We start from the raw sequence: 16,788 nt of genomic DNA on the forward strand, positions 1-16,788 counted from the left end.
CAACGTACTTATGAAGATTTATAACTGATTAGGTAAAAACAAAGCTTTATTAGCTATATAATAATATATTATAACGGTGACGAGTACGAAAAATGGGATTTAACATATTAGACATAATATCTGGATTGAAGGAATGGCAGTGTTGTGCCTACGTTAGGTGCATTATCGGCGGGCGATAAATATTTAAAAGTATCCGAATATCAAAAAAAGTATCCGGATGCCGGATACTTTCAAATTTGATCACGGATACGGATACCGGATACAAAATTTAAAAAGTATCCGGATACAGCTTTCGGATACATAAAAAGTATCCGGATATTATATCCGGATACAGAAGTATCCGGATACTACCCAGCTCTGTTGCAAACAAAAGCAGTTCTGGATAGAGTTGAAAAAAATCAGCTGCGACGGTTTGGCCACCTGAATCTAATGCCAAATGAGAGACTTCCCAAAATAGTCTGGGCGTGTAAGGCGCACGGCAAAAGAAAAAGAGGCAGACCTCAGCTAACATGGAACAACACCATTAAGAAGGCTTTAACGAGAAGAAATATAGACTTCAGGCAAACAAAAACTTTGACAAACAACAGAAGAGAAAGGAGAAGAACTTAAAAGATGATAATATGAGACTATAGTGTAAAGTATGCCTACTTATACAGCTGTGAGGTATGGCCACCTAAAGAAAGAACACTGGCAACGCTGAGAGCAGCGGAAATGGATTTTTGAAGAAGAGCCGCAGAAAGATCTAGAATAGAAAGGATTACCAACGAACACATTAGAGAAATAATGGGAATCAAACGAACAATCACGGATGACCTAACAACAAAACAACTTATCTGCTTCGGGCATAATATACAAACAATGGAGGAACAACAAATACCAAAGGAAATATTAAAATGGCAACCAGAAGGAAAGAGAAAACGAGGTAGACCGAGAAAAAGTTAGAGCCAAGGAATAAATAAAGAGCTGAGAGAAAGAGCCATAGAAGAGGACCTATGGAACAACCGGACGAAGTGGCGATTGAAAGTCGGAAAACGACGGAGAACGTTATAAACCGACATGTAGTAGTATGAAAGATTTCTAAACAAGGGCGGATCCAGGACCGATTTTCGGGAGGGGCCATGAACTTTTTTTGGAGAGGTGTACAGGGGGGCAGGAGGTAATTTTTAAAAATTAAGGTTAAAATGGTGAGTTTGAAGGCACTTTTTACACACTTTTGAGTTCTATAAAGACATTCAAAAGTTATCGTTATTAAAGTATTATTAAAGTTGTTACCGATTCATCCACATTTCTTCGGATCCAAGTGCTCCAGTTCTTTCAACAAGTTTAATAATATTTTTTCCAATGCTTCTCCTGTCACTCTGTCAGGCCTTGTTCTTCCCCTCTTTCTTGATTTTTACTAATAATTGTTTTTATGTTCTCATACGCGTCAGTTAACTTGACAAAGTGTTCACGAATGTTGTTATTGTTTATGTATTTCAAATTTAGATAAAGCTGTTCTACGTGGGATACGTCGGTTATTTCGTCAAATATGACAGAGTAATAATTTGCACTTTGAACCTGATTCATGTTTTGTTCAATTATTTCTTCACCACAACATGTTATTAATTATTGATTTTGACTGGTGTTACTAATGTATGTTGCTGCGGATAGGTGTCGTTGAATAGTCTTATCTCTTGATGAGATTTTAAATCTTAACAATTCCCCTCATTGCTAGATCCAGCATCTTCGTCCAGAAGCAGAAGGCCATCATCACGACAGCCTCTTAAAGGAATATTTTGTCGACTTAAGAACACTATAGGCTCTACTATTGGTCGTAGCCTTTCTTTATTTTCTTGTATCTGTTTAGACCTTTGAGAGTCTTTCTGGTTTGACTGACTTTTTCGGGTTGTGATAACTTTGTAGAAAATCCACCTAAACCTCAACACACTCCTTGTGATATGATGTTTTTTCATGGATTTGTATGGCTCCGTCTTTGCCCATGAGTTTGGAGAAATATGTTAAAGGTTTCATGACAAGGCTTTCAGCTGTCATCCCTTTATTATGACCATATTTTTCATTAGAAAAATAAAATTCAATACTTGTAAAACAATCTCTTTTGACTGTTCGAAAATACCAACCAACTCCTTTGTTGTAAGTTCTGGTGATCCAAGTAACGCTTCATTTCTTTTTTATTCTTTGTGTGTATAGAATATGGAAATTGATAGGATTTTGATGGCTGCCAAGGTCGTTCTAACAATTGGCACTTATCTATATTTTGATTTATAAAACATGTCATTATAAAACATGACATTTATATGTCATTCTTGAAGCTTCTGTTACGGCTTTTGTTAAATTCTAGTCCAGAAAACATATTTATCCCCTGTTTTAAACATATTATATGTGTTTGACACTAAGAACATTTGAACTGCCAATATTTAAATTTATATTTTTTTAAATTCTCGATGGCCCCCTCCCTGGATCCGCCCTTGTTTCTAAAATGGTTATCTAATCTAATAAATCTTAGATTATTAAAAACCTTCTTATGCATATAATTAGGCTACTTACTATTATAAAGGATATAACATTGCCAAATCTCTTAAACCATGGCATCTCAAACAAATCTGAATACATATCGTCCGTAAAAATCATCACACACTTATATGGTTGTAAAGTTTTAATCATTATTTCTTGTAATAATAATCCAAACGTGTCATCCTCAGCCATTTCTTCAATATCGCTTGAAATGCTAAAAAAAATACAATTTGAGAAAAAGAGCCGTCTGAATAGTATGTTTTTTGGTATTAGAATTATGGAGGTGTGATAAATGTTAGGCACATAAAAAAACGAGTGAAATTAGTGTCGACAACGAATTAAGTATCTAATCTATTAACCCAGGTATGAAAATACCAAAGGGGCGATGCTTAGGAAAAATATTCCAACAATGCATCTCAGATTAGATTACCCATCCGAATCGTTGTCATTTTTGTACTCTAATATAGAGTATGGTATAAAACAAAAACGAAATAAACGGTTTTGTTTTGATTCAAATTGGGTCCCTTACCATCCCCCGATACGTATTTCTAGGTTTACCCGTTATCAAGGAGGCTGTGCAAGAAAACCGATCTGAATCAACACGTGTTGTGTACGCAGGTCTACTTGGTATAAATAATCAAATATTTATACCGGAGTATGGTTAGAGCGACCTCTAATGGGGGATCGATGAAATGAGTGTCGATAACGAATAAAGGAATCTGTTAACCCAGGTATGAAAATACCAAACGGAAGTCGCTTAGGAAAAGTATTTCAACAATGCACCTCCGTCCGTGACCATGGTGGGGATACACGAAACCATGCCAGCTTCCGTAGTGGCAAAATATGACAATTTTGGCGAATTTTTGTAATGTCAGTGTCATTATGTCCGTTCGTGGACCCTGTTTATTGGTGACTTTTAGTAGTAATACCTACATACGACAACGCATGCGCACTTTAATTCCATATTATATTTATTTAATGTATTATCGTTTATTGATAAATATACCAGTATATTAATCATTAATAATTAATTAATAGTAAATATACCTTGTATATTTATTTATCAGTCGATCTAGACGGTCCAGTTAGCTGAGGCGCAGTCGATCGACAAGTTTAGTGGATTTGCGATCGCTGGTTCGAGCCTCAGCTAGGTCATGAAATCAATAAAAGGCCAACGCCGTAGTATAAAACTCAATAGAGTCTACGGCTTGGTCTGGAATATACTATCGTCTGATCGGCCTATGGAGGAGCGGTACGGCAAGGGATAAGGGCTTGCGGCTTGGTGATACTTCTCCATAGATCCCTACCTATATATATATATATATATATATATATATATATATATATATATATATATATATATATATATATATATATATATATATATATATATATATATATATATATATATATATATATATATATACATCCTACTATCAATTTGGCATCGATACATTATGCATTTACCATCGATTTGGCATCGTCTTGCAAAGTGGCATCTGTATATCGATGCCACTTTACACTACCTTAATAACTTTATTCCTGTACTTGCTACCAGAAGTCTAATCAGCTCGGTAGTTAGAGATTTGATTCCTTGATGTTACTTTAATATATCAGCTTTCCTTGTTTACCTCTTACTAAGTTATATAAGTTTATTCCATAAAATGTTTGAGTCCAAAATGATCGTACAGTGAAAATATTATATACATTTAGTTCAGTGTTTTACCGTTTTGTCGCTGCCGTTATATACATGAAAACGTATATCCCACTTTCATTATCAATCATTTTGGCATCAGAAATTTGGCATCACTGTTGAATACAATATTATTCACAACGAAAAATAGACAATTTGAGAATGTATATATTATTTTCATAAAGAAATCAGTCTGGCATCATGTTTTATTGTTTTCACCCAATTTTGAAAAAATGTGAAAACTTTGTATTATCCACGTCCGTCTGTCCGTCTGTCTGTAACCACAACTCCTCCGTCAATATGAATGACAAATGAGGTATCAAATGAAAGCTGATAATCCAAGGATGGTACTAAAGGTGAGATATTTGACCTTGGCGGTCTGTCCGTCGGTCTTTACGACCGCGAATATAACTCCTCCATCATTATACCAGGTAGAATGACAAATGAGGTGTCAAATGAAAGCATATAATCCAAGGATGGTACTAACGGTGAGATATTTGACCTAGGCTGTCTTTCCGTCGGTCCCTCCGACCGCAAATATAACTCCTCCGTCATTATACCAGGTAGAATGACAAATGAGGTGTCAAAAGAAAGCTTATAATACAAGGATGGTACTAAAGGTGAGATATTTGACTTAGGCGGTCTGTGACTCGGTCCCTCCGACCGCGAATATAACTTATCCGTCATTATACCAGGTAGAATGACAAATGAGGTGTCAAATGAAAGCTGATAATCCTAGGATGGTACTAAAGGTGAGATATTTGACCTAGGCTGTCTTTCCGTCGGTCCCTCCGACCGCGAATATAACTCCTCTGTCATTATACCAGGTAGAATGACAAATGAGGTGTCAAAAGAAAGCTTATAATACAAGGATGGTACTAAAGGTGACATATTTAACTTAGGCGATCTGTGCGCCGGTCCCTCCGACCGCCAATATAACTCCTTCATCATTATACCAGGTAGAATGACAAATGAGGTGTCAAATGAAAGCTTATATTCCAAGGATGGTAATAAAGGTGAGATATTTGACCTAGGCTGTCTTTCCGACGGTCTGTACGACCGGGAATATAACTCCTCCGTCATTATACCATGTAGAATGAGAAATGAGGTGTCAAATGAAGGCTGATATTCCAAGGATGGTACTAAAGGTGAGATATTTGACCTACATGGTCTGTCCGTCGGTCCGTCCGACCGCGAGTATAACTCCTCAATCATTATACCAGGTAGAATGATAAATGAGGTGTCAAATGAAAGCTTATAATCCAAGGATGGTACTAAAGGTGAGATATTTGGCCTAGGCAATCTTTCTGTCGGTCCGTACGACCGCGAATATAACTTCTCCGTCATTATACCAGGTAGAATGACAAATGAGGTGTCAAATGAAAGCTTATATTCCAAGGATGGTACTAAAAATGAGATATTTGACCCAGGCTGTCTTTCCGTCGGTCCGTACGACCGCGCATATAACCCCTCCGTCGTTATACCAGGTAGAATGACAAATGAGGTGTCAAATGAAAGCTGATAATCCAATGATAGTACTACAGGTGAGCGATTTGACCTAGGCTGTCTTTCCGCCGGTCCGTACGACCGCGACTATAACTTCTGCGTCTTTATACCAAGTAGAATGACAAATGAGGTGACAAATGAAAGCTGATAATCCAATGATGGTACTACAGGTGAGCGATATGACCTAAGCTGTCTTTCCGCCGGTCCGTACGACCGCGACTATAACTTCTGCGTCTTTATACCAAGTAGAATGATAAATAAGGTGTCAAATGAAAGCTTATAATCCAAGGATGGTACTAAAAGTGAGATATTTGGCCTAGACAATCTTTCTGTCGGTCCGTACGACCGCGAATATAACTTCTCCGTCATTATACCAGGTAGAACGACAAATAAGGTGTCAAATGTAAGCTGGTAATACAAGGATGGTACTAAAGGTGAGATATTTGACCTAGGCGGTCTGTCGGTGGGTCCGTCCGACCGCGAATGTAACTCCTCTATCATTATACCAGCTATAATAATAAATGAGGTGTCAAATGAAAGATTATAATCCAAGGATGGTACTAAAGGTGAGATATTTGAGCTGGGTACTCTTTCTGTCGGTCCGTACGACCGCCAATATAACTCCTCCGCCATTATACCGGGTAGAATGACAAATGAGGTGTCAAATAAAAGCTTGTGGGTGAAAACCTAGGACTTACGAAGTCCAATTTAAAAATAGGGCATATCAGAGATATGCCTTAGACATCATAGAAGACAATGACACAGAAAAATCAAACAAGCAATATGTCAAAAGGGCCTTAGTTATGTATCTTCGGTCCTGTTGGTCCAATCGTGATGTATAGCACCTCAAATGATAGGATTTGACAAACAGAATACAATGAGAGAAAAATCAAATACAACCTCATGTCAAAAGGGCCTTAGTCGCGTATCTTCGGTCCTATAAGACCAATCGTGACGTACGGCATCTCAAATAATAGGACTTGACAAATAAAATACAATGACACAGAAAAATCAAATACAGCAACAAGTCAAAAGGGCCCTAGTTATGTATATCTAGTCCTATTGGTCCAATTGTGACGTACAGCAGCTCAAATGGTAGGGTTTAATGAACAGAATACAATGACACAGAAAAATCAAATACAGCAATATGTCAAAAGGGCCTTATTTACGTATCTTCGCTCCTATTGGTCCAATCGTGGCGTACAGCACCTAAAATAACTGGATTTGACTAATATAATACAATGACGTATGAAAATCAATTACAGCATCATGTCAAAAGGGCCTTAGTCTTGTATCTACGGTTCTATTGGTTCAATCGTGACGTACAGCGTCTGAAATGATGGGATTTAACTGGCAGAATAAGATGGTGTAGACAAATGAAAATGACGGCATGTAATAACACTTTAAAATTGTAGAAATAAAATGGATTAACACACATGGTATGACATATTAGGTGAGAGTATTTAACAAATAGAATACGATTACATACGTCCAGTTTTTGACAAGCGACTTCTCTACATATGATAAACGCGAAAGGGCCCCAACGTTCACTGCTCGACATAGGCCTCCCGTTCACTGCATATACCCACTGCTTTCTGACGCTGTGACTTGAGAGGATAGGATTTAACGAATAGAACGACAAAGAAGACTAAACAAGGCAGCTCACGGGAAAAACACAACTGTCCGTTTTATACTCTACAGGGAAGCATCAAATATTCAACCTAAGAATATATTAGAGTATAACGGTATGATAAATCTTTTTCTTCTTTTTTTCATTTAGTGCATTCCGTACGTTTTTTAAACATAATCAGGAGAAGTTGTTGAATTTCTGAAGTCTATAAAAGAATTTCTTAACAAACCTTTTTTTAATTGTGTTATGGATTATTTTTAAGAATGTGTTTAAAAGGCAGTTCGCAGGCTTATTGTTCAATGGTCTTATCACTTTCAAGCGCCTGTCTTTTTTGTAGGACTATTAATTGTTACTTGTGATTTCAACCATTCTAGCGGGGCAATGCCTTTTCTATAACTGAAATGAATATTGTTATCCATTTAATTTTTTTCCTCAATTAATTGAATGCCTCCTACTGGTGTTTGGTCTAAGCTTACCGCTTTTCCCCATTTAAGCTAAACTGCTCGTCAAAAGTTAGGGATATAGAAAATTATGCTCATTTTCATAGCTAATTTTTTCGAGAACAGATTAACGGATTCCACTATTTTTTTTTAATATTTTAGATTTTTCTTTAGTATTTACACAGTTGTGCAAAGGTTTACACAAACTTCTTTTTTGTACTTATACCGAGTGGTAGGTATAAGTACAGAAAAGAAGTTTGAGTAAACCTCTTGATAGGTATTAGTTACGTATCTTCACTCCCATTGGTCCCAACGTGTCGTACGGCGGCTCAAATCATTGGAATCAGCCAACAGAATACAATGACTAGGGAGCGGATTTATATGCGATCAATTTTGATGAAATATTCGCATATATATGCGGTAAAAAATTACGAAATATGCGCAAGATATGCACAAAAATTCAAAAAATGCGCATTTCGGGAAACCACAAATTTTCTGTCTTATTTAGTAATCTTATTTATTATTTTTCAAATAAAATCATTTTTTATATATGCAATTTATTCACAGTTTTTACAAAAACTGCTACCAATAGTTACCTATTTAAAATAAAACAACAATATCACTATAAATATATCTTCGATTATAATTCACTACAATGTGTTTTTCCAAATTCTTTACGAGGAAACATATTCTTTGATCAGACAAAATATTTTTATAACTTGAAAAACTCCTTTCAACATCGATAATTGGTGAGTATTTAAAATAACTTGTTAATTTCCGTTAGAAAATCGTAAAACTTTGGCTAAAGGTGTAAATTCTCTTAACAATAGAGGATTTAAAAAATCACCAGAATTATAGGTAGGTACCTACCCTAATAGCACAAGGACGTCCAATGGACGTCTTTCACGGACTTTAGGGACGTCCATTGGACGTCCGTTTTCGTCCGAGGAACGTCCTTTATACGTCCTATTTTGGTCCAAATGTCGCGCTACCGAACGTCCATTGGACGTCCATCTAATGTCCGAGGGGACATATATTGGATCTTAATCGGACGTAAATTGGACCTTAATCGGACGTCCTAGGGGACGTAAATTGGACCCTAATCGGACGTAAATTGGACCTTAATCGGACGTAAATTGAACCTTAATCGGACGTAAATTGGACCTTAATCGGACGTAAATTGAACCTTAATCGGACGTAAATTGGACTTTAATCGGACGTAAATTGGACCTTAATCGGACGTAAATGGGACCTTAATTGGACGTAAATTGGACCTTAATCGGAGTAAATTGGATCTTAATCGGACGTCTTAGGGGACGTGAATTGGACCTTAAGAGGACGTCCAATTTTGGTCCAAATTCCACGTTGCCAAACGCCCAATGGAGGTCCACCTAACGTCCGAAGGGACGTTCGGTGGACGTCAATTGGGCCTTCATAGGACGTCCCAGGTTGGTCCAATGTATTGCTGCCGATCATCCATCTAACGTCCTGGGAGGACGTTCGGTGGACGTCTAGAGACGATATTTATACCTGTGGAGAATGTATTGTGGGAAATAAAAAATATATTTTTTAAGGAACTTATATTACATCTTATATTAATTTACAATTATTGGATATTAGATTATTTACATTAAATTATAATTACATTTCTCCAAGAAATTAACGCACCACCTTAAAAATGGGCCATTTTTGATGTCTCGAATTTCCTAAAGCCATTGTCCCATCTAAGCGATTTTTTTAATAATATTATAGCCTAGGCTATATGGGCTACCTCCATAAGCTTGTCATGCACGGGGAGCTATACTGTAATAATATTATATCACATCGCTGAGGGAACTCTACATTACATATACTTTTCGAATCAAAACTTTTATTCTCTTAATATTATTACTTAAAAAATATATACTACATTCGTCTCGCTAAACTCGAAAAATAACTTATAAACCATAAAAATCTCCAAAAATATAAATGACATAAATGAGAATTGGCACAATTATTATTATGGTTTTAAATTGATTTTTCGGATTTAACTACAATATTATGCAAAAAATTATGTTATATCGCAGATTTAAAATGGGTTTATCTCGAAAACAGTTATATTAAGTTTAGCGAGATGATTGTAGTACACTTTTTTTAAGTAAAAATATTAAGAGAATAAAAGTAGACTGGTACGCAGTCTGATTTTTGCATAAGAGTTTAATGAAATGGTAACAAATCAATTGGAAGTTCTGTCCGACAAAATACATGGAACGTTTTCGGTAGTCTGATGTTCCAAGTTTTTAACCTGTTCCACAATTAAAACTTCCCCGGTTCCAGTATTCCCGTACATCAAAGTTTGTCCGACTAGACACCGTGAAGCTATTAACAAATTTTCAGCTTGCTGTTAATCAACTTTTTTTATTACGCGGGATCCAGGTCTATAAATGAATACAATAAATAAGTAGGTAGGTACATATTATACACTTATTTATACGAGTACAATTAATAGTAGAGCTGGTTTTTGGGATGTTACAAGCAGCATTTGCATTTCCACAGAGATACTTATGACAGAAATAATAAAATACCGAGACGGACTATTATTATAATAATTTACAATAGGACCCGACGGCCGACGCTATAGGGACAGGTAAAATTTATGACTGAACAATGCACCGAGCATCGATACAAGCAATATGTACCGGTCGAAGGTTATTTTTTATTGTGCCAAATGGACGTATATAGTACCTACCTTTAAAAATCGAATACACAAATTAAAAGATATTTAACAACCATAAAGATTTGTCAAACTCTATCACCGACTTCATGAAAACAAGTATTACTACATTCTTTGATGGTTTTTGCTGTAAATTTTAAAGGATTGACATGAAATTTGGCATACGCATAGCTAACATGCCAAAGAAAAAAAGTGATATTGTGCCAATGTGTGCTATTGCCCTGGGGTGAGTTTCACTCTTTCTCTGGGGTGAAAAACGTTCAAAATAAGTCCGGACTTCGATAAACTGATTAATATTAAGCAACCTTTATTCCATACTTACAAAGTATGTGTACTTACAAATTAGTATGTGAATTTGGGGGGTGAGTTTCACCCCGAGGAGGGGTGATATACAAAATATAGATAGATACACAAAAGATATACAAAAATGTTTCAAAACATCGAAAAAATGTGGTAAAATGCAAATATACATATCATATTATGATAAAATTGCGATTTTGGCGATTTGCCTTTTTGGATAGAATGATGATGATGTTGATTAGGATAAAACTGCGAAGAATTTTTTTATCGAAATATAGTAAAAAATATGAAAAATATACCAAAAAGCTTGAAAAAATATGTAAGTATGTAAGGAAAAACATAAATAATTAAATAAACTTTTGACAACACAACACAAAAGTTTGAAACACTCACTATTTGGATTGGTTGTCCTGGCTTGTGATTTTCTTCTTTGCAGATGACGCTCACGGATCGATGTCAATGTCCAACGGACGTCCGAGCACGGACGTCCAATGGACGTCCAAAGGACGTTCATATTTATTCAACACGTAAGTACGTCCAACGTCGGACGTCCGAAGGACGTTCATTTATAGTCCATCCGCATTAGGACTAAAACTGGACCTATTTTGGGCACACGTACGCTCAACTTCAAAAAGATGCTCTCAATATTCATCTGTAGTAAGGATACATTGATAAAAATTATATTTTTGCTTATTAGAATTAACCACCAAACTTCTATCATCTTGGTAACGGGAATAATAAAACATTATAAAGTCCACTTTACATCAACAATAATTGAACAAGAAATTGACGACAAGTTATTCAAGGTCAAATTTGGCTTATACAAAACGCAATTCTACTTCCAATTTTGCCGTGAATAAACAGAAAATAAAGAAATTTGACAAAATAAAACATATCCAATTGTTCTATTTCATCAAATTCCTTCATTTTCTTTTACAAATCATACATTTTGTACTCGTCAAATTTGGCCTTGAATAACTTAGTCAATTTCTTGTTCAGTTTATTGTTGATGTAGAGTGGACATAACGAATAATTTACCGATCAGATTTTCACACTTTACATAAAAACAAAAACATGTATTAGATATTAAACTACATATACAGTTTTGAATTAAATATGATTTATAATCTTTTCCATTTAAACTATTTTATTAACATAATTAAGTTAATATTTTATTAAATAATTTTGCTGTTTAATCCCCTTATTGGTAGAATATGTCCAATATGGACGATTGGAAAAGGTCCGTATTTCGTCCGAGTACGGACGTCCAAAGGACGTTCATATTTATTCCACCCGAAGGACGTCCAACACCGGACGTCCGAAGGACGTACATATTTAGTCCACCCGAAGGACGTCCAACGCCGGACGTCCAAAGGACGTACATCTTTAGTCCACCTGAAGGACGTCCAACGCCGGACGTCCAACGCCGGACGTCCAAAGGACGTACATATTTAGTACACCCGAAGTACGTCCAGCGTCGGACGTCCAAAGGACGTCCGTTTATGGTCCATGGACGTTAGGACCAAAAATTGACCTATTTTGGACGTCCAAAGGACGTCGTGTGCTATTAGGGTATTAAATATAACAAAAGTATATAAAATTCGGATTTCCGGGTAAAACATCCTTCGTCATTTTCCTTTCATTTCCTTTCGTATTATCCTATAAGTACTTTGTGTAGAGATCGTTTATTTTCTAAGAAAAAATGAAAGGCGGTTAATGAGCTGTCTCTCTTGGTTCTCGAATTAATACAGACCACAGCCTGTGCGTGGAAATATTTTGTCGAATTAAAAAATTTAAATTTTGTTTTGGACTAATGAAATAAAACATTTTAGTAGTTCCAAAATGACACAAAATCTAGGCATCGGATAAAAAAGTTTATTTGAAGAAAGTGTATTTTTTTGTTCTTCTTAATGGCGGTACAGGCTCGTTTTTTTAATATTGTATTTAATTACAGAATAATTTTCAAATATTACCTAATATATTTTTCAAATTGGGCTCTGTACCGCCATTCTTTATTATATTACGGATACGTGTGCCAAATATCTTGAAAAAATATTCAAAATTACAGCCGCAATCTTGGAACGCGTTTTGGCTACCTGTTGATCGCTACTGTATCACCTTAAACAATTTTTTAAACAAATTCACAAAAATAATTTTTTCATTACGAACGATTTTTTAGATAAGTTTTTCTCTAAAATTGATTTTTGTCGAGTTATATGGCCATTTTCGCATTTTTCAGGTTTTAAATCGCGTATAACTCGACAACAATCAATTTTAGAGAAAATTGACAAGAGACCTTTTTTGTTCAGAATGTCCAAAAATTATCTAAAAAAAATTGTTCAAAGTGAAAAAATTATTTTTGTGGATTTGTTTAAAAAATTGTTTAAACAATTTTTCGACCACGGCACCTTGTGAATATGTTATAAGGACCTCTTTTTGAGTAAGTTTGTGCAAAAAAATCGAATCGGAATAATTTCACTAACAGGGGCGACGATAAATCCGGGACTATAGCGCTAATTATTAATAATTAAAAATAACAGCTTTGTAATAAAATAATGACAAAAATCTCTTAAGGACCTTGAAGCAAGGGTTTGAAACTTGATCTGCTCACTTTTTAATTTCATAATAATAACTTTTAATCGAGTTATTAAGACTTAAAAATGGCCATTTTCGCATTTTTCAAATTTTTAATCGCATATAACTCGACAACAATCAATTTTAAACAAAAATGGCAAGACACCTTTTTTGCCCAGAATGACACAAGTTATCTAAAAAAAATTGTTCGAAATGAAAAAATTGTTTTTGTGAATTTGTTTCAAAAAAATTTTTTAAACAACTTTTCGACCAATGCACCGCCCGGCACCCTTTGGATATGTTATAAGGACCTCTTTTTGAGTAAGTTTGTGCAAAAAAATCGAATCGGAATAATTTCGCTAGCGGGGGCGACGATACTGCCCGGTCTACTTTTGATGCTGATGGTGATAGAATAGATACTTTTTATATAACAAAAATAAAACTTTTTTAAACTCTTTAAAAAATTTGTGGCGGGTTTTCCCCGAAAAGTGCGTTATTTTTTGGACATTTTACGTTGAACTAGTCGATTTGGAATTTGACGAATAAGAACCAACTTTTGATTAGCTCCAACTCTGTTTTTATTGTGTGTCCAGACTTCATACATACATCATTTTTTTTACTGTTTTATAAGCTTTATATTTGCTAGGAATAGTTTTTCGATCAAATACTTACTTTTTGATTTATTTGCGAAAAACCATCTAAAAACAAAAGTTACAAGGAATTTAATTAGTTTATCCACTTACGGACTTATTTGGACCTATATTTTTTCACACTCGAGAAGGGGGTGGTACTCATCCCCAGAAAAAAAGCACACACTGGCACTATGATGTTCATTTCGCGAAATATCGCAGGGTTCGTATTTAAAATTTTTAATTTACTCCTCACCCCTTTCCGTGGGGGTTCGTTTTTGGTATCATTCGATAGACTTTTGAAAAATATTGAACACGCATTTTTTAGTTTTTCGATCTGACGTTCATTTCGCGAAATATTCGCTTTTTTGTGAAACTTTGTGACTCGCCCATCATTTCTTCAGATTTGGGAACACTTAATAATCGGAGGGGGCCAAGTCAGGAGAGTAAGCCGCATGAGAAAGTAATTAGAACCCCAACTCGAATTTTTGCTACTGTCACAACGCTCTTGTGAGTCGATGTATTGTCTTAGGTCTTGAGAACACTTTTTTCTTCTGCTTATGGAGTCGTTTTTCATTCATACCATACCGGAACTCACCACATAAATTTTGAAGACCCTGACATCAAAACTGTATTAAATTATATGTGATCTAAGTAAGTTAATGAAAAGTCAGAATAGATAGAGTAGAACACTTATAAAAAAAATTGTAACAAGCAATTGGACATCGTAAGTTCTAATTTTTCACAAAAAGTGACCGGAAGTTGAACCGGCAGTCGATATTTGAACCCTTCGTGTAACTTTTTGTCAGCTGATATGACGGATGAATTTTGTTCACCTACAGATATGGACGAACAGACAGGCATGAAACCGGAAGTATGTATTTGTTCTGGTCTTTCTTAGTCGTGTTGACCAATAGTTTGTACTATTTCGACGAATTTAAAACAGTACTTTCGGTTGCAACTCTGGAACAGGCAGTCCGAGGTCAAACTTCTCACATGTAATATCATATTTTGGTTATAGGCTTTCATTTGACACCTTATTTGTCATTCTTTCTGTCCTACTAATAGACGAGTTGTGTTTATTGACGGACAGACATGGATAATTCTAGGTTTTCACATTTAATGATAAAAACAATAATTATACAATTCAGTTAACCTGACTATATCATTGTGATAATGACTTCTTATCTAAAAGTGACAACGGCAATAATTGCCGTTGTAATAATTATTATTCCATTCACTCACGATAAAATATCGCAAAACCTCCAGATTTTAAAGAACCGCTTGGATTGACATAAAATTTGGCACACACGTAGCTAAAATGCCAAAGAAAAAAGTGAGATTATGCCGATATGTTCTCTTGTCCTGGATGTGACTTTCACCCCTTCTTGGAGGTGAAAAAACATACGTGCAAAATAAGTCCGGAAGTGGATAAACTGACTAATTCTAATTCTAAGCAAATTTTGTTCTATAAAAGTTTTAGGTCAATACTTTTCGAGGTATGTGCGAGTGAATATGTTTATTTTTCATAGAAAAACACGTTTTGGACGGATTTTCGCAAATAACTCAAAAAGTAAGTATGTACATATTTTATCGAAGAAAATATTCCTAGCAATAATATAGCTTATGAAAAAGAGGTGTCAGTATAAGGTCTGTAGACCCAGTAGAAGCAGGGTTGCAGCTAATGAAAAATAGGTTCTTATTCGTCAAATACCAAATCGAATATTTCAACGTAAAATAACCAAAAAAATAAAGCACTTTTCGGGAAACACTCATCATAACTCTTTTAAAGTGTTAAAAAAAAATTTTTTTTGGTGTTTTTAAAACAGTTTCTAGCGTGAAAAGTAAGCAAGTTACGCTGAAAATAAAATCGTTCCCTTTTTTTTGGCAAAAGAAAGTCATGAAAATTAATTGTTACCGCTTCACACGTTACTTTAGATAAATGTATTGTTTATACAGGGTGTCTCCGAAAATAGTGCGTTCCTTTAAGGTGTGGATATAATACACAATTTAGAACAAGAAGGTGTTGTAACATTTTTTCCTAAAGTTAACCGTTTCAACAAAAATTACGTTGTTCTCCATAAGAGTAAATTTTTATTTTCATAAATTTATATGACCTGGCAACATGGCGTAGAAGAACCTGTGACTGTGAAATTTAATCTAATGGGACCCCTTGTTTATTTACTAATTGAGTATCAATTTGCATATCAAAATGTATTTTCGTTTTTTGGTCAAACGGCTGAATTTAGAATAAAATGTTATAAGACTTTTTTGCTCTACATTGTGCTTTCTATCTATACCTTTAAGGAACGCACTATTTTCGGGGAAACCCTGTATATGATCTGTAAGTTGCATTGGTTCAAAATGCTTATTTTTGAAAGGGGTTTTGTTGAAAGGCCTCGAACGAATCACTAGTCACGAGTATGTATATGCAAATTTTGAACAGCCATATCTTAACCAATTTTTGTCTTCCAGAAAATCAAAAAATTCCAAATATTTAAAAAAGCAACACCTACATTTTTTACTCTTTAAGATATTTGGTATCACTAATAATTTTTAAGTTATTTTGACAAAAGTCTTTTTTTCAAAATTAAAGATTTAAAAAAATTTACTTTAAAACCAAATTTTTCCACAAATAAGCACTTTGAACTGATGAAACTTACAAACACAAACAATACATAAAGTTACTTGTGAAGTGGTAACGATTAATTCCATTTGGGCTGTTAATTAGAGGGAGTTTTTAGAATATTTTTAACCAAAAAAAAAGGAACAACTGTATTTTGAGCGTAACC

At 35.0% G+C, this 16,788-nt stretch overlaps 1 protein-coding gene across 1 annotated transcript in view; it reads right to left on the reverse strand.

Annotated features, from left to right (window-relative positions):
- The window catches only part of LOC114336380 (glutamate receptor ionotropic, delta-1), a 75,270-nt gene extending 72,557 nt beyond the window's left edge, over window positions 1-2,713 (reverse strand). The window contains exon 1 of the mRNA XM_050646910.1: window positions 2,545-2,713. Within this exon, the coding sequence (XP_050502867.1) occupies window positions 2,545-2,703 (159 nt within the window). The 5' untranslated portion in view covers window positions 2,704-2,713. The remainder of the gene's footprint in view (window positions 1-2,544) is intronic.
- Window positions 2,714-16,788: the final 14,075 nt, after the last annotated feature.

This window comes from Diabrotica virgifera, chromosome 3 (genome assembly GCF_917563875.1).
Source record: "Diabrotica virgifera virgifera chromosome 3, PGI_DIABVI_V3a".
In the NCBI taxonomy this organism is placed as follows: Eukaryota; Metazoa; Arthropoda; class Insecta; order Coleoptera; family Chrysomelidae; genus Diabrotica; species Diabrotica virgifera.